Source organism: Enhydra lutris, unplaced genomic scaffold (assembly GCF_002288905.1).
Source record: "Enhydra lutris kenyoni isolate GAN:26980312 unplaced genomic scaffold, ASM228890v2 scaffoldscaffold72, whole genome shotgun sequence".
Lineage (NCBI taxonomy): Eukaryota > Metazoa > Chordata > Mammalia > Carnivora > Mustelidae > Enhydra > Enhydra lutris.
The window spans coordinates 377,028-396,776 of record NW_019154156.1 but is presented as its reverse complement, the minus strand read 5'-3'; the positions used below and the strand labels follow the sequence as shown (position 1 = coordinate 396,776).

General features: G+C 36.0%; 1 protein-coding gene across 5 annotated transcripts in view; it reads left to right on the top strand.

The window, feature by feature from the left end:
- The window catches only part of LOC111159941 (C2 calcium dependent domain containing 5), a 99,646-nt gene that overhangs the window by 3,073 nt on the left and 76,824 nt on the right, over positions 1–19,749 (top strand). For 4 of the 5 annotated variants that reach the window (XM_022522634.1, XM_022522633.1, XM_022522631.1 and 1 more), the window contains exons 3-4: positions 11,652–11,738; positions 16,671–16,842. In XM_022522634.1, coding sequence (XP_022378342.1) covers positions 11,652–11,738; positions 16,671–16,842 — 259 coding nt within the window. The remainder of the gene's footprint in view (positions 1–11,651; positions 11,739–16,670; positions 16,843–19,749) is intronic. The other variant, XM_022522635.1, reaches the window with a different exon arrangement.

Here is a 19,749-nt window from a genome sequence, read left to right as displayed (position 1 = left end):
ATAATAATTCATAAAAAGAGAAGGTGGGGGCCAAGATGTTGGTTTGGTAATGGAGAGAAGTGGGTGGATTCCACATATACCTTGAAGATAGATTCTAGAGGATTTGTTGGTTGACTAGAGGAGGGAGCCAGAGAAAGGGAAGCTAAAAGATGACTCAGAGCTTTCTGGAATCTTTAGGGTAATTTTCTGAGGCTCCATAGGATTTGTAGAGATTGTTTGAGTGGGTGGAGGATCAGTTTCTGTTAAGGTGTCTTAGGTTTGAGATGTTAATTGGAGTTGTCCATGAGGGAGTTAGATTTGTGAGTATGGTGTTCAGAAGAAAGATGTGGGGGGAAAAGAAAGAAGAGAGATGTGAGTTAGAAATGAGCTCATACAGGCCATTGCTTTTCCACTCTGTGAGACCCCGTGCCCCCTTTATATAGCAGGTATTTTGAAATCCACTCTTTACTATGCTGTCATAATATTTATGGCCAATGTAACCTAGCCTCACAATTAAAAAAAAAAAACAATACATTGTTCTAACTAGTAGTTTGACAAATTAGAGAATTTTTTTTAGTATGTATTTCAATATAGAAGTACTTGTTCATGATCACAGTAGAAGATACGAAGTAATCAAATTAAGTCTGTGAATATTTATTAAGTCTTTGTATATATCCATCACTGTACTGGGTATAGTACAGTGTTCTGGGGATATAGTAGTGACTAAGAAATTTCTTTAATCATAGAGCTCACGTTTTACTGGGAAGATGAAGTTCATAAAGAAGGTAATTACAAGATAAACTGATAGATGGTAAGAATATGGAGAAAATAAAGCAAGGATACAAGATAGGGAGCGTCTCACCTATGTGTAAAAATCATGTGAATATGATTCCATATAGTGAGACAGTCGCGCAGTTTTGACATCTTAGACCTTCATTGCTATCTGATTTTTCAAAATAATCAACTAATGGGGAAAAGCAGAATTTTCCCTTAATTTACATGATGGTTATATTTCTTGACAATTATGTCTATGAAAACTGCATTACAACCTCCCCTTTCTTCCCGCATTACAACATTTTTATCTGTAAAATTAGTTAGGTTTTTAATCCTATGTGATTATCTGGTAGGACATTTGGAAGTCATAACGTGAGACAAGTCTTCATTGTCGGGAACTATTTCTTGCATTGCAGAATACGTGGCTTCTCTGGCCCTGCTTCTAAATATTAGAACTGTTCTCCACAAATATACCCAGAGAAATTTCTAAAATTCCCTTAGGAATTGGTCTGTCCCTTTTGTAAACCTCTGACTTAGGGGGAGAGAGAAGAGGTATGGATCCTTGAAAAAACTTGACATTAAGCTATTAGAGTAGGAAGATTAGGGGAAGAAAACAGATTATCAGCCAATTGGGAGAGAAACATCAGGAAAGTAATGTCTCAGAATGCAAGAGGAAGTTTCTAGAAAGAGGAAACCCTCAACCATTAAATGGCATGGAGAGGTCAAGTAAAGAGAACAGAAAAACCACTGAATTGTACAGTGTGGGGGTTGTTACTGATTCTGCAAGGAGAGTCAAGAAAGCCCATACTGTAGTAAGTTAACAAGGGTTAAGATACAGGGGAGGTGAGGAAGAGGTGTGGCATGAATAGGCAACTGTTTCAAGAAACGGCTGTGAAAGGGAGAGGAGAAATTGTGTGGTATTTGGGGAGTATGTAGCTTTTAGTATTTAAAAATAATAAATTAGAAGATACTAGAACATATTTCTGTGGTAATAGGAAAAATCCTGCAGGAAGGGAAAGATTAATGCAGGAAAAAGGGGATAATGAAGGATTACTATATAATAAAGGGATAAATTGTGTGATGTAGCCTCTTGTACTGTTTAAGCTCATAGGAAAGGGAGATAACGATGCCGGAACTGGTCACGAGAAGTCTTTTTGCTGGGCTTGAAGGATGGCAAAATTTCTATAGGCCAAGAGGAAAAGGGGCTTTTTTAGATGAATAGGACAAACTCAGTAAAAGCAAAAGGAGAGAGATAGAACATCTGTAATTTCTGGGAGGGTTCTTTTGTGGAATAAAATTTGCTACGTAGGGGGGATACAGGTTATTGAATGATCTGAAAACTGTGGGGCGGGGGGAAGTCTGTACAGTAGAACCTCTCTTAAGCAACTTCTATTAGCTCACTTACCACAGTCCCCAGTGCTCTGCATTCCTTCCATGAGTGTATTCTTGAATACCCCACATTGCTAGATTATTCTCTCATGTTCCTGCTTCTCTCATCAGTTGGCTGATAATACTTTACCAAGAGGCAATTATGTTTTTTCCCCAAACCTGTTTATGCCAACTCTATTTGTTATTGTAATTTACTTAAACCTTATGTAAATTGGTGAAATAAGAGTGAAAATGAAGTTGATAATGCTATGTAAAGACATGTGGATACAGTCACTAAACATTACTCTAGAATTAGATGGAGAAAAGACTAAAAAAATCTAGGATTCTGCATTCATATATTTTTACAAGCAATTTTAAGTTCTACCACCACATAAAAAAACCCAAACTGGAAATCACAGATGGTACATTATGGGTGTGGTTTATGCAAAAAAAAAAAAGATGCAGAACTCTAAAATAGTGGACCCTTACTTAAAGAAGAGGCCTTAGCCTTACATTCAAATATAGGGGAATGAATATTTTATTTATATGTTTTATCTTAAAATGTTTACCATTTGAATCATTTTTAATGATTTTTAATTTAACCCGATTACCAGATTATTTGATTAACTAATCAAATACTGGTCCTGATTGCATTGGTTGAGGGAATTTCTACTGTGTGTGATGTGAGTAATTTAGGAAGCCAGTGAAGACTGAATAGTATGCATACATGCATGTATGTATTTAAGGACTAATTTATTTATTTTAGAGAGAGAGGATGATTGGGGGAAGGGCCAGAGGGGGAGAGAGAGAGAGAATCGCAAGCAGACTCCCTGCTAAGTACAGAGCCCAATGTGGGGCTCAACCTCAGGACCATGAATGAGATCATGACCTGACCCGAGACCAAGAGTGGGACACTTAACCAACTGCGCTGCCTAGGCACCCCACCAAGTAGTAGTTAAAGATGATTATTCTTGCAGGAATCCCCGGATGAATGAGATGAAATTCTGTATAATAAAAGTATTAATGGAAATTTATCCCAGTATTAATGAGCATGTTACAAACTGACAAGCTATATTATCATTTTGTGTTTATCCAGGAGCCTTCGAGGGAATAGGGAGAGGAAAAGAAATTAATATTTAATGATATACCAGACATTTTGCTAGTCTCTATATGCATTTTCTCCTGTAATAAAACAGTCCCCCTTTCAGAAGAGGAAGCAGCTTTAAATAGCAGGTTAAATAACTTTCTCAAGGTAATTTAGCTAATGAGTGGGGAAAGAGAATGCTTTTACTTTACTAGGGAATCTCATTAAAATCCCTGATGTTCTTTAACAAAGTTGTAAGGCATTCATTTAATTGCTGGGTAATAAAAGCTCCTCCGAATTAAATAAGACCAAATGAACTATGATTCTTCTTTAGTAGAAGGGGAATCATCACAATTTGGCAAAGTATGCATTCTGGCCTTTTTCTTTTCCTAAAATCTTGGTTTTTGTTTGCTTGTTCGTTTGATACAGTTGGGGGCTATCAGATCTTTACTATATCTAGAATAGACAGTGATCAAAAGAAGAATAAAAGGCACAATATAGCAGTACAGTATAGTGGAACAAACCTGAAGATGGCTGAGCTCATAATTTATTTATTTATTTTTAAAAGATTTTATTTGTCAGAAAGACAGAAAGAGAGAGTGCTAGCCCAAGTAGGGGGAGTGGCAGGCAGAGGGAAAGAGGCCACCTGTTGAGCAAGGAGCCTGATGTGGGACTCCTTATGGGAGCTGAGGTGTTTGATATTTGTGTTGTTGAGGTTATAGAAATAATTATTGAATATATTTCCATTTTTAAAAAATGTTTCATTTGTCAGAGAGAGAGAGTATGCAAACGGCGAGCAGCAGACAGAGGGAGAAGCAGGCTTCCTGTTGAGCAAGGAGCCCATGCAGGACTCAGTCTCAGGACCCTGCGATCATAACCGAGTCAAAGGCAGACGTTTAACTGACTGAGCCACCCAGGCACCCTGAATTCATAATTTAAAGAATGATATGGTAGTTTTGGTGCTTGAACCTAAGCTTTTAGCTTTTGAAAGGTTTTGAATGATTTCATAATCCTAACAATGTTTTACTTCAACTAAAGCTGGTATTAGGTAAATTAGAAGTATTTCCTTGATGTTTTAGATATTAAAATGTACTGAAAATTAAATTAGTAACTGAACAGTAACTTCTATTCTTCCCAGGCTCTCCATCCCCCATATCCCCATTAAGTTTCATTTCTTAACTGTTTGTGATTTAAAAAAAAAAAATTATGGAAGTAATACATGAATGGCTCCCATTACAAAAGATTCAAATAACTCAGAAGTGAAACTTGAAAGCCCCTTACTTGGTAACTTACTACACTGTATTGTATTCCCTATACCATGTCAGTCCGTTCTTCAGAGATAATTACTCTCAGTTTTTTGGCATGTGTTCATTTACTCTGCCTCCTTTCCTTAAAAAAAAAAAAGTCTTACTTACATTTTAAAAAACCTAGTCATGCTTTATAGATTCTGCAGCTTTTTTTTTTTTTCAGTTATTTTGTCATTGACATTTCCACATGGCAGTACTTAAAATCAGCTCCATTCTTTAAGAAGCAAACATGTGATTTATTCAGTCATTTTCCTGTTGAATGATTATTTAGGTTTTTTTAGTGTGTTCTAGGAAGGAGACTCATGTGAAAATGCTTCTTTAGGATAAATTCCTGGAAGTGGATCCAGAATTCTATAATTTCAAACAAAATAAATTTACTATGATTATAATTTGAATTTTTTAAGTTTTTGAGTTTTAAAATAATACATTTTACAAATAGGAAATATATATGCGTTGTTCAGAATTCAGAAGGTTCAGAGTGGGTTAACCTCTCTCACATCATGTTTCTTTTAACCAACCAGTTCTGTTGTTGGTAGTGGCCACTGTTAACATTTGTTGTATAACCTACTAGAAATAACCTATGCTATATATAGGCATATATTATATGACTTACAACATTTTGCCATTTTTTTTCTCCCAAAGTATGCCATACATGCTGTTCCACAGAAGAAAGATCTGTCTTGGTGGTTGTTCTGTACCTAGTGCAGAGGGAACTGCTTCGTTCTTCTATTTAGCACTATACTGTGTGGCTTTACCATACTTCATCCAACTAGTTCCAAATTGGTGGATATCTCGGTTTTTCACTATAATGCTGCTTGTACATGTCATTGTGTACTTCTATATAAAGTTAAAGGGTGTAGGCATTGAACATTTTGATACATTGTCAAACTGCAGTCCTTAGAGATTGTTTTATTTTATACTCCCATCAACAAAGTATTAGAAGATCTCATCAATACTGTTTTCAAACTGTTTGCAAACATAAGTAAAAATGTTGGTTTAGTTTGCATTTCTGTTGTGGTTCATCATCTTTTGATATATAGTTGACCCTTGAGCCATTTGGGGCCTTGTAGGGGCAGTTGACATCCCCCTCTCAATCCAGCACAGTTGAAAATCATATATGACTTTTGATTCCACCCCCAAAATTAACTACAAATGGCCTGCTGTTGACCATCAGCCTTACCGATAATATAAAGTTCGTTAACACATAGTTGAAATGTTATATGTATTTTATATTATATTCTTACATTAAAGTAAACTAGAGAAAAAATGTTTTTAAGAAAATAGTAAGGAAGAGAAAACATATTTACAGTACTGTGCTGTATTTGTAGATACGTAAGTTTACGCTGTATGTTTACAGGATGAATCATCTCTCAGTAACTATATCAGTATTGTCTTAAATGATACAAAACATAGTAGATGTTATACATATTACTAACACTAGACATTAAAAATGAAAAGATAATGTGAAAAAGAAATTCATGTTTATTTACAAATATAATGATTTATGCATTGATAACAAAGAAGCAGCAGTATGATTGCTTTATGGCAGCTCAGTACAATTGATGGGATTGCTTCACAGTAGCCTAGCCTATATACTAACAAGTGAATCGTTATAAAAATATTTTATGGCATACAGTATTGCAGTCATATTTATAATATAGCATTAGAAATATAACTTTTTAAAAGTATCATTTGCTTGTGATTATAGGCTGATATCAGTTTCCCCAATTATGAAAGAGAGGCATACTGTAGCTACATAACACTTTGAAAGCAAAGTTATAAAACAATAAGAAAACTAACCTCTGGGACACCTGGGTGGCTCAGTTGGTTAAGGGTCTGCCTTTGGCTCAGGTCATGTTCTTGGGGCCCTGCGATGGAGCCCCACGTTGGGCCCCCTGCTCAGTAGGGAACCTACTTTTCCCTCTCTTGCCTGTCCTGCTTGAGCACGCGTCTCTCTCTCAAATAAGTAATACATCTTAGAAAAAAAGCTAACATCTGATTAATTTTGTGTTAAATATTGCTCACCTATGACTATATAAATATAGGCTAAGCACTTCTATACTAGTCTTGCATAGGATGACTACTTAGGCAATGATGATGACACAGAAGTGCTTCAGACAGATCTTGCCATGCAGTTATTAGATTTTCACATGGAGACATTCACATATACACAACAGATAAGTTTATTATCTGTATGGCTTGATGATTATATACTATTCATTAAGTGGAAGTGGATTGTCATAAAGGTCTTCATCCTTGTCTTCATGTTGAGTAAGTGGAAGAAGAGAAGGGATCGGTCTTGCTGTCTTGGGTGGCAGAGCAGGTGAAGGAGTTGGAAGGGGAGGCAGGAAAGACAGGCACATGTGGAATAAGTTTACTGAAATATGTTTTAACTTCTGACATTTTTTGCTTTTTCATTTTTTTAAAGACTATTTCTATACAGTACCACTGTTTGCTTTAGTTTCAGTGCTAGTATGCTAGAAAGGTCCATGTTGTAAAAGAAATCAATAGCAGTCTTAAATAGTCAGATCCTTTCTGTCAGGTTGTCTAATATCAATTTGTTCTCCGTCATTGCTTCTTCTGTATCTTCTTTCTCGTCATCTGGCACTGGTTTGGAAGCATTCATCTTCATCAAGTTGTCTTCTGTTAATTCTTCTGGTGTGGTGTTTATTAGCTCTTACATTTCTCTAAGATTCAAAAGTTGAAACCCTTCGCCTTTTACCTTTTTTGTCATGTACATAAACTCTTCCCTTATTCCCTTGATTGGCTCTGTTGTAAATCCTGTGAAGTCATGTACAACATCTGGACATACTTTTCTCCCCCAGGAATTTATTTAATATTGATGGCTGTCATGGCTTACTACGATGGCATCTTCAGTGGTGTAATCCTTCCAGACTTTCATGATGTTTCTCATCAGGGTTCTCTTCCATAGTGTTGACAGTCCTTTTCAAAGAATACCATGTAATGAGTTGTAAAGGTTCTTATGACCGGTTGATCTAGAAGGTGATTATAGAAAGATTGTGTTTGGGGGTAAGTAGGCCATTTGATGCCCTTAGTGTTGAGCTAATGGGGTTCTGGGTGGCTAGAGGCATTGTCCAGTATCAAAGGAACTTTAAAAGGCAGTCCCTTGGGCACCTGCATGGCTCAGTCAGTTAAGCGGCTACCTTCGGCTCAGGTCATGATCTCAGAGTCATGGATGGAGACCCACATTGGGCTCCCTGCTCAGCGGGGAGTCTGCTTCTCCCTCTGCCTCTGCTGCTCCCCCTGCTTGTACTCTCTGTCTCTCTCTGTGTCAAATAAATAAATAAAATCTTAAAAAAAAAAAAAAAGGCAGTCCTTTAGTGGGAAGGTATTTCCTGACTTCAGGGACAAATCATCAATGGAACCAATCCAGAAAAAGGATTCTTGTTATCCATACCTTCTTGTACAACCAAAAGACTGGAAGCTGGTATCTGTCTTTTCTCTTCAAGGCTTGGGGGTTAACAGCTTTATAGATAAAGGCAGTGCTTACCATACACCTGACTGCATTTGCACAAAATGGTAGAGTTAGCCTTACCTTCTTGCCTTAAATCCTGGAGTTTATTTTTTTCTCTTCCTGACTAATACACTTCGTGGCATTTTCCACCCCCCTCTAGCATAGGGTACTTTTGTCTGAATTAAAAATCTGTTCAGGCCGATATCCTTTCTTCTCAGTGATTCTCTTGATCATGTTTGGGAACTTGTTTGCTTCCTCTTGGTCAGCATAAGCTGCTTTTCCTGTTATCTTGACATTTTTTTTTTTTTTAGATTTTATTTATTTATTTGACAGACAGAGATCACAAATAGGCAGAGGGGCAGGCAGAGAGAGAGAAAGGAGGAAGCAGGCTCCCTGCTGAGCAGAGAGCCCAATGCGGGATCATGACCTGAGCCGAAGGCAGAGGCTTTAACCCACTGAGTTACCTAGGCGCCCCTATCTTGACATTTTTTAAGCCAGTCCTCTTTCTAAAATTATCGTACCATTCTTTGCTGGCATGAAATTATCCAGCTTTAGATCTTTCACCTTCCTTTTGCTTTAAGTTGTTATATAATGACTTCACTTTTCTTTTGAATCATATTAAGCTCTATAAATATACCTGCCTTATAGCAACCCTGCACCCATATAAAAGCTGCATTTTCAATATGAGATAAAAAGGTATTTTGCAAAAAGTATAAGGCTTTCACACCTGTTAGCATGGCTGCAGCATTGGCTTCACGAATTTTCTTTTTTTGCAGTGGTCCTTTATGCTGGATTCATTTATCTGGAAGTAACAGGCAAATGCGGCTGCAGAATTCAAACTACAGTGCATGTTGAGCAGTTCAGCTTTTGCTTCCAGTATATATATTTTTCATTCTTGGGAGCACTTCAAGCAACACTAGTGGTACTTTGTATAGGTCCGATGATGTCACATAAGATTTACGGTGTTGCCTAAACAATGAAAAATACGCAAGAACTGTAAGAGGTCACTTTGTACTGCAACATGCTATTTACTGGAGAGATGGACTGCTTACACAGAGATAGGTAGTATCACACAGTGTTTTAAGCGGATACTAGCAACACTTGGGCTCAACAGAAGGTGGTTTGAAATTATCGTACAGTAGTACAGTACATACTACAATTCATCTTATGCACTTATAATTTGATACTGCATCTTTCCATTCATTTACATTTCCCTCAACTGCTAATGGTGTCATGTGTGGTCTGTTACATATTTCTGTGCATGTTTTGATCAAGTCTAACTTTTTATCCTTAGTGTGTATTTTATGGTAGTAAATGATAAAATAGACTAGTATTTACATATATTTTATGCACTCAGGACAACTGTTTCTTAATTTTTTTGCTATTTCTAGGATACATGGTTTGTCTAAGAGTTTTTTTTAATTTGTCACAAATCTCCAAAAGATTTTCCAGTATATATATTGAAAAAAATCTGCCTATACATGGATGCGTGCTGTTCAAATCCATGTTGTTCAATGTTTAACTGTTTTAAAAGCATCTGTGTTAAAATAAATAAAAACATCTATATTTCCATTTCTTTGAATTGTCTGTTCATGTCCTTTACCCTTTTTTTTTTGTTGGATTATTGATCTTTTTCATATTGCTTTGTAGGAACTCATTAGAAATTGAGGAAAGTTGCCCTTTAGTATATATTTAGCAAACATTTTTTTCTCACTTTCTTACTTATCTTTGACTTTCTTATATTCTTTATCATGCCAAAAGTTACTATTTTCACATAATTTTTTTAACCTTTTCTACTCTCTAACCTGATTAAACACCAAAATGGTTGGTACCATGCCTAAGAATTCAAATTAAATGACAAAACACCTAGGAAAATACACAGAAGATAAAAACAATTATTCTTTTGGATAGTCTGCTTTTAGAAAATTCCCTGGACTGATAAAACAGGAAAATCAGCAAATATTATAATACCAAAGGAGAAGGAGGTTTCTTTCAAAAAGGAAAGGAGGTTTCATAGTTTATCTGCTTGAACTAGCATTTCTTAGGAATCTACAGTGTGTTTGTGATGGATATTGTCTTTTAAAAAAAAATTTTAAATCAATTAATTAACATATACTCTATTATTCATTTCAGATGTAGGGTTTAGTGATTCATCAGTATTTCGTAATACCCACTGCTCATTATATCATGTGCCCTCCTTACTGTCCATCACCCAGTTTCCCCATTCTCCCATTCCTCTCCCCTCCAGCAACCCTCAGTTTGTTTCCTATGATTAAGAGTCTCTTACTGGGGTGCCTGGGTGGCTCAGTGGGTTAAGCCGCTGCCTTTGGCTCAGGTCATGATCTCAGGGTCCTGGGATCGAGTCCCGCATCGGGCTCTCTGCTCAGCAGGGAGCCTGCTTCCCTCTCTCTCTCTCTCTCTCTCTCTCTCTCTCTGCCTGCCTCTCTGTCTACTTGTGATCTCTCTCTGTCAAATAAATAAATAAAATCTTTAAAAAAAAAAAGAGTCTCTTACTGCTGGAAATTGTCTTAAAGGGGATAAGCTTTAGTTAATTTAGAGGTTAGGAAAGATAATGGTAATAACTAGTAGAATTAGGGAAGAGATCAAATTTCAGAAAGGCGAGGCCATCTAGGAAGTATTTCCCTAGCTGTTTTGCTCTTAAGCTTCCTGACCACTTCTCAAGTTGAGTCAGATTTCATAATCTCCATTCTTTGTTGGAAGCAAGTCCCAGGGATTGATTGATTGATTGATTTTTTCTTCTTTTTCTTTTTCTTTTCCTTTTTTTTCTTTTTCTTCTTTTTCTTCTTCAAAGATTTTATTTATTTATTTGACAGAGATCACAAGTAGACAGAGAGGCAGGCAGAGAGAGAGAGAGAGAGAGAGAGAGAGGGAGGGAAGCAGGCTCCCTGCTGAGCAGAGAGCCTGATGCGGGACTCGATCCCAGGACCCTGAGATCACGACCTGAGCCGAAGGCAGCGGCTTAACCCACTGAGCCACCCAGGCGCCCCAAGTCCCAGGGATTTAGCCTGCTTTCTGCTTCATTCCCTTCTTACTTATTTTTGGATCGTTGTGATTTAGTGTCTGCCAAGACTGGCTGTGAAATAAGATAGTTTCCCCATCCAATCTCTTTCATTGTCCTTGAAGATAAAACCTTTAAAGATAATGGTTCGTTGCTGATCACTATATGTGCACCGATAAGGGATTAAAAAAATAACAAAAATGGGGAAGCTGAAAAGTACAAGGATATATTTCTAAGTTCTTACAATAATGGGCTGGAGTTTTGGATTCCCAGACTGAGATGGTGAAAGGATGGTCAGCTGATGTTTTTTACCTTCTGATTTTATTCTCACTGGTCCTCTGCCATTAAGATTCCTCTTTGGTCTGAGCTTTTGTTCCCTGAAGGCTATATTGACTTCTTCCTTCATGTTGACAAAATAGTCTGTTTTGAATTTCTGTGTAGAGCTAGTCAGCCAGAGCAGGAGGTAATCTCTTATTTCAGGTGTAGCCTATAAACTTACTGGATTGTACTTTCTTCCTTTTTGTTTCAAGGAATAGTTGCCCTTTTTTTCCCCTTCCATGGTTCTTCCCACTGCTTGGCTGACATCAAAGTTTACTTTTATTCATATTTTTGATGTTTATATTTGGATTGCTTATTTGTTTTTAGGTAAAATTTGGAAATACCACCTTTAAAACAGACGTGTATCTCAAGTCTCTCAACCCTCAGTGGAACTCAGAATGGTTTAAATTTGAGGTAAGTTTTTAATTTTTTATATTTTTAAAAGATTTTATTTATTTATTTGAGAGAGAACACAAGTGGTTGGGGGGGACAGACAGAGGGATAAGTAGACTCCCTGCTGAGCAGGGACCTGAGCCCCGAGCCCCTCCCCCGTCCCCCGTCTCCCGGTTTGGGGCTTGATCCCAGAGTCCTGGGATTATGATTTGAACTGAAGGCAGATGCTTCTCTGACTGAACCACTCAGCTGCCTCTTAAGAAAAGTTTTTAAATATCAGCATTTTTTAGTATTTTTTTTTTTATATGACCCCTTGCTCCCAGGAATGATAGGAGTACCTTTTATTTCAGGTATAGTAGTTTTCCTACACCATAAAAGATACTTTCTTTTTTGCTTAACTAGGATTACTAAGTTCTCAAAAAAATAATGTTATAGTTAAGAAAGTACAGTGTATGAATGCAAGAACACAGATTTGAAAAAAAAAAAAAACCAGAATCCATTGAAGAATATTATTGCTGTCATATTCTCTGGATTTTAATATATACCAAAAACCACTTACGAATAGTGTACAGTTTCAGTTCTTTAAAAAATTATAGTCAAAAGTATATATTAAAAAAATGCCATTTTAACCAATTTTAAGTGTAATTCAGTAACATTGATTACGTTTACAATGTTGTATAGGCATCACTGCTATTTCCAAAACTTTTTAATTACTCCAAACAGAAACTACTCATTCAGCAGTAACTGCTCCCTCTTCTCCTAGTGCCTGATAATGTCTAATCTACTTCCTGTCTCTTTGAATTTGCCTGTGTTAAACACAAGTGAAATCATTGTGATATTTGTCTTTTTTGTGTCTGGCTTTCACTTAGCATAATGTTTTCAAGGTTTATCCGTGTTGTTATCATGTATCAGAATTTCTTTACTTTTTATGGCTGAATAATATTCCTGTGAGTATGTGTCTGTGTGTGTGTGTGTGTGTGTGTGTATGTATCACATTCTGTTTATCCATTTATCTGCTGATGGACAGATTGGGTTGTTTTCACTTTTTGGCTACTGTGAACAATACTGCAGTAAACATTAGTGTACAAGTATCTGTTTAAGTCCCTGTTTTCAGTTATTTTGAGTATATGCCCAGAAACGGAATTGCTGGGTCATATGATAAATTGTATGTTTAGCTTTTTGAGGAACTGCCAAACTGTTTTCTGTAGTGGCTACACCATTATCCATTTCCACGAGCATGTATGAGAAAAATCTAATTTTTCCACATCTTTGTCAAGCTTTGTTATTTTCTGTTTTTTAAAAAATCATGCCATCTTAGTAGTTGTGAAATGATGTTTATAGTGTAATTTTTGTCATGGATGAGGTGACATATGGTTTTTTTATGGTTTAGGACCATTTACATTTCTTTTACTTGGAACTACCATCTCATATTTTAACTCCCCAAAGAAGATACTTAGAGATGACATTATAGAGGTAGACTTCACAGGACTTGGTGACTAGCTTAATTTGGAAAATGTAAATGTGATGTGGTATGTCATTGGTTTTGATTTGCATTTCCCTAATGACTAATAATGTTGAACCTTTTTTCATGTGTTTATTGGCTGTTTGTTTGTTTTCTTTGGAAAACTGTTCAAGTTCCTTGCTCATTTTTAAGTTGGGTTTTTTATCTTATTAGTAATTTTCATGATAGTAGGATATTAGTATTTAAGAATATTAATTTCATTTTATTGATGATGCAGTACCATAATTTTTAAAGCTGCAAAGTACTCAAATAGCTTAGGTAACTTTAAAAGATATTTGTACTTTTCCTGAAATAAGGGACTTTTATAAATGCTAATGAGATTTAGCAACTAAAGTTACCAGCCATTTCCCTTAAAATTTACTAAGTTTACTATATTGTGTGAAAGATGTTCTTAAACTTTGTTTTGTAGTTAACATTAAGTATATACTTTTTTAACCTTGTCAGTTGCGATTGGCATTAGTTTATATGTTGTGAACTCTCAGATATCATGAACAAACGGATGTTTAGTTTTCTTTTATATAAAAGAAATACTGGGCCAGGCAGTATAATGATATTTTGGAAGCTCCATGTAATCATTTGGGACCCAGGATCCGTTTGTCTTTCTTCTCCATCATCCATAGTCCGTGGCTTCCATATTCATGATCACATTAGCCTCCAAGTTAGCAGCTGGAGTTCCAGTGGTCACATCAGTGTTCTAGGCCTGGAAGAAAAAGCAGGAGAGGAGGTGGTGAGTTAATACATATTTTTCAGCTGAGCGAGCACTGTTTGAGAAATTTTTCCCTACCCTATCTAGCTCTATGTAATGATTTATGCTTATATCTCAGTAGTTACAAAGGAGAGTGGGAAATTTGGTCTTTTATCTGGACATATTGCTGTGTAATTAACATTTTTAAACACTTAAAACATTTATGAGAAAGTCTTACTTTATAATTTTTCATGATTTGATATTGGCTCAATTAAATCTATGAAATATCCTTAATTACCTTATTAAAATTAATTTCTGAATTTCTCTCTTTAGATTATTTATATTATTAGCTAGCTATATATTTCATAAACAATTCTAGTCATTTAGTTCTAATGGAGCAGGGAAGGAATATCTTAATTTACAAGTACATAAGATAAGGGTTCTCATAGGTAAATGTATAGGTGGTTAAATAAGTGTACACAAAAAATGTTATTAATGGTGGTAAAAATTGGAGGGATGTCTTTGGGGCAGTGGTTAATGGCTTAGTTTATGACTCTTTCCCTTTTACTATATATATAGGGAATACTGTAATATGGAATGCCATTGATGACATATGATTCAGAATGGATTGGAAATCAGAACTATTATTTTAACATTTCATTATCGAAATTTTCAAATATGCATAAAAGTAGGCAGGTTGCCTATCCATCATCTACATTTACTTTTACCTATACATTGTGCTGTTCTTGTTTTACCTGTTACATCACCCCCTACTTGGAGGGTAGGGTGACAGGAATATTTTTTTTTAAGGTTTTTAGTTATTTGATAAAGAGATAGAGAGCACAAGTAGGCAGAGTGGCAGCCTAAGGAGAGGGAGAAATGGGCTTCCTGCATATGGGGCTCAGTCCCAGGACCCTGGGATCATGACCTGAGCCGAAGGTAGACACTTAACTGACTGAGCCCTGACAGGAATATTTTAAGGCAAATTCAAAATATTATGCAATTTCATCCATAAATTTTTAATTATGTCTCTCTTATTGAGAGGTATCCCCTTTTTGAAAGCAAATCATCCAGTCACATTATTATATCAGGGATATCAACAATAATTCCTTCTTGTACTTTAATTCTTAAAATAATCTTCAGAGGTTAGATTGTTAGTCTAAAATCAACAAGAAATTAAATGGAGTGGGGAAAGGCATAATATTTCATAATTAAGTTTAAAAAATTAACCAGAGTATATGGTTTGCAGAGATATCACTTGACCAGAGCATATGTAGGGAAAATACAGAGATTTTAGTGTACTACAAACTCTGTCTTAATGGCAGTGTGGTATATCTGCTGTAACAACAAACATTCGTAGACTGCATTTAAAAAGTATAGTATTTTAGTTGCAGGAAACAATAATCTCTTTGTATTCCATCCTTACAAATATCTGTAATATTGTGTTCCATCTAGCCACTACATTTGATGAGGAGTACTGGCAAATTAGAGGATGATATGGTATCCGGAGGATGGCAGCCAAAATAATGAACGTGTCTTCCAAAGGGAGAAATCTTTTTTTGCCTCATTCTTTGCCTTAGTCAGTTTGGCTTGTTGTAACAGAATACCATAGAGTGGGTGGCTTAAACAATAGCCTTTTATTTCTGACATTTCTGGATGCTGGGAACTCTGAGACAGAGTACCATCATGGTTTTATTTTGCTGAGGTCCCTCTATCTGGCTTGTAGATAGCGATCTTCTTGCTGTGTCCTTACATAACAGGGAGAGAGATCCTCTCTCCCCATCTTCACTTGTAAGGATCCCAATCCCATTCGTAAGGACTCCACCTTTATGACGTAATTACCTCCCAAAGACCTAATTATCTCCCATTGTAGTCCCTTTTTAGCCAGTGCTTGACATGTGATAAGTAATTAATAGTAAGTAAAAGGAGAGAGTACATTTATTTCACTTACTTAGTTCATGAGCTTTAGTTGTTTTTCTTACCAATAATATGTTAGTTTTCCTACAGTTTTATTCTGGGAAATTGTCTTTAGAAATAAATGATGGTATCGTGGTGCTCATTAACATCTTTGTTCTCCTGTAGATAATATATGGACTCTGTTATGACATTCTTTTTTTTTTTTTTAAAGATTTTATTTATTTATTTGACAGACAGAGATTACAAGTAGGCAGAGAGGCAGGCAGAGAGAGAGGAGGAAGCAGGCTCCCTGCTGAGCAGAGAGCCCGATGTGGGGCTCGATCCCAGGACCCTGGGATCATGACCTGAGCCGAAGGCAGAGGCTTTAACCCACTGAGCCACCCAGGCGCCCCTGTTATGACATTCTTTAAGCATTTTTGCTGGATATTATAAGTAGAGTAGTAAAACACAGGATTGTATGTAGAAACAGAAATTAAACATGGGCCTGGCACAGAATAATATGTAGAAAAAGAACTTAAACATGAAGCCCAACACGGCCTGAACTCATGGTGCTGAGATCAAGACCTGAGCTAAGATCAAGAGTTGGACACCAACCAACTGAGCCCCCCAGGTGCCCCAAACTATACTTTTTTTCCTTAGAAATTTGGCATCTTTTATAGAAAAAGGGATTATAACTTGTCTGTGTTAATTCCTTTACCTTTGTGCTTAGAGATAAATCTGTGTTGTTTTTTTTCTATGAGTAAGTCATCTTTTACATTTGGTATATATGTATATTTATGATAATGAAGATTGAAAAATTAAAAGATTTAATTTTAAGGTATACTTTCAGGTGGACGATGAAGATTTACAGGATGAGCCTCTACAGATCACAGTTCTTGACCATGACACTTACAGTGCAAATGATGCCATTGGTAAAGTGTACATTGATATTGATCCCTTACTCTACAGTGAGGCTGCAACAGTCATCTCAGGATGGTTTCCAATATATGATACCATACATGGTAAGGAGTATATTTTAAGAAAATGTATCATGATTATTAAAATTTATCCATAGAGATCTCTGTGCTTCACTTGTGGTTTTAGAAGATGTATATGTAAAAGATATATATATATATTTTTAAAGATCTTATTTATTTATTTGTCAGAGAGAGAGAGAGAGAGGGAGAGAGAGTGAGCATAGGCAGACAGAGTGGCAGGCAGAGGCAAAGGGAGAAGCAGGCTCCCTGATGAGCAAGGAGCCCGATGTGGGACTCGATCCCAGGACGCTGGAATCATGACCTGAGCCGAAGGCAGCTGCCTAACCAACTGAGCCACCCAGGCGTCCCAAGATATTTTCTTTTTAATAGAGAGTCACAAAGTATTGCTGGTGAAATTGTTATTTTTCTGAACATAATTTGAAGTAATCCCTGCTAAATTTGTATAATAAAGAAAGTAAATGCATGATTTAAAAATCATCTTACAAATGTACAGTGGAATTTTCTGGAGTTTTTATGATATATGATATTACTGCACATTGAATACAGACCAGAAGTAGAATCTAACTGTATTCCATGAAGCTAAACATTATAGAGAACTAAAAAAATGTAAGCGCTATTCTTATTACTAGTTTTTTGTTTTTCAAAATATAGTTATTTTTATAAAAATGTTTATAGTATTAAGTAAATACTTTTTAAAATTCCCAGCTTGCATTTTCATTTTCAATTTAATTTTTAATCTTTAATTTAATTTTTATTTTTTTTAAGATTTTATTTATTTATTTGACTGACAGAGATCACAAGTAGGCAGAGAGGCAGGCAGAGAGAGAGGAAGGGAAGCAGGCTCCCTGCTGAGGAGAGAGCCCGATACGGGGCTCGATCCCAGGACACTGGAATCATGACCTGAGCCGAAGGCAGAGAGTCTTTAACCACTGAGCCACCCAGGCGCCCCTAATCTTTAATTTTAAAAATTTTAAAAAGATTTTATTTATTTAAGAGAGAGAGGGAGAGGGAGAGAATGAGCAGGGGGTGGAGCAAAGGGAGAGGGAGAAACAGACTCCCCACTGAGCGGGGAGTATGATCCCAGGACCCTGATATCATGACCTGAGCTGAAGTCAGAGGCCCAACCGACTGAGCCATCAAGGTGTCCCTCTCAATTTTAATTTTAATTATAACATGGTGAATACTGACATATGATGCATATAAATAAAAACTCCTTGAAGTTCTCAATAATTTTTGAGATTATAAAGTGGTTCTGACATCAGAAAGTTTGAGACCTGTCAGCCTAAAAATGTGCCATCTTTTTAGAATGGCAAATGGACCCATAAGGAACTGGCAAATGTTTCTCTCTATAGTCTAGCATCTTTCTGCCCATTTTACATTTTTGACCTGGCAATTCTGTTGATAGTAGTTTATTATAATAAACTGAGATTTATGTAAAGTATATTTATTATGACACTTATATTCCATTATTATTTATTAATATTTAAAATGCTAAAATAAATTGGAAAAGAAGATTTACTTAGGTAAGTTAGAGCATATATAGATCATGAATTGTTCAGCCAGATCAAAATGCATTTTTGAGAGTAGAATGGCATAGCAAAATTGTAAAATTTTGTAAAATTCAGATTATAAAACATTGTTATAGGATGATTACATATTTGTTTAGAAAGAAAAGAATTGCATATATGTGATATGATAAATTGGCAGAATACATAATAAAATGTTTATTCTTTTTTTTAAAAGATTTATTTATTTATTTTAGAGAGAGGGAGAGAGAGAGTATGAGGAGGGGCACAGGGAGAGAATCTCAAGCAGACTCCCTGCTGAGCACAGAGCCCTATGGGGCTCCATCTCAGGACCCTGAGGTCATGACCTGAGCTAAAACCAAGAGTTGGACACTTAACTAACTGAGCACACAGGCGTCCCGATAAAATGTTTATTCTTGGATAGATTTATTTCTGAACTATAATTCTGTTTTTCCTCTTTTGCTTTATTCTGTATTTTCTATAATATAAGTGTATTATTCTTGGAGTCAGAAAATAAAATCCAGTAGTGTATTACCAATAAAACACACCACTGAAGAAATAATCAATCTTAGCTTAGTTTAGATTAAAGGCAATAGCAGTATGAATGAATGAATTTTCTAAATATTTTATATTAAATGCTGTTTATATTTGATTTAATATTTATGGACCCTTTGTTAAGAACATCATCTCATTATTTTAGTAGGTCACTCTTCTTAGAAGGCCTTCAGTAACTCTGAATTTGATTGACATGCAATCAGGACAGTCCAGTAAAAATATTTAGTAATTGTTAGGAATAGAGACTGGGTCATTTTTTTTTTTTCTCCCAAGTATTTTATTTAAATTCAAGTTTCAATAATAATTCGAAATAATGTCAAAATAAATTATTCAAAATAATAATTCAAAATAAATTCAATGATACATACAGTGTAGTGTTGGTTTTAGGAATAGAATTTACTCATCACTTACATAGAACACCCAGTGCTCATCACAAGAAGTGCATCACCCATTTAGCCCATCCCCAACCCATCGTCCGTACAGCAACCCTCATTTTTTTCTCTATCATTAAGAGTCTCTTATAGTTTACCTCTCTCTGTTTTTATCTGATTTTATTTTATTATTATGTTTTTATAAACATAAAATATATTTTTATCCCCAGGGGTACAGGTAGGTGAATTGCCAGGTTTATACACTTCACAGCACTCACCATAGCACATACCCTCCCCAATGTCCATAACCCCACCCTCCCTCCCAATCCCCCTCCCCCCATCAATCCTCAGTTTGTTTTGTGAGATTAAGAGTCATTTATGGTTTGTCTCCCTCCCAATCCTATCTTGTTTCATTTACTCTTCTCCTACCCCTTTAACCCCCCATGTTGCATCTCCTCTCCCTCATATCAGGGAGATCA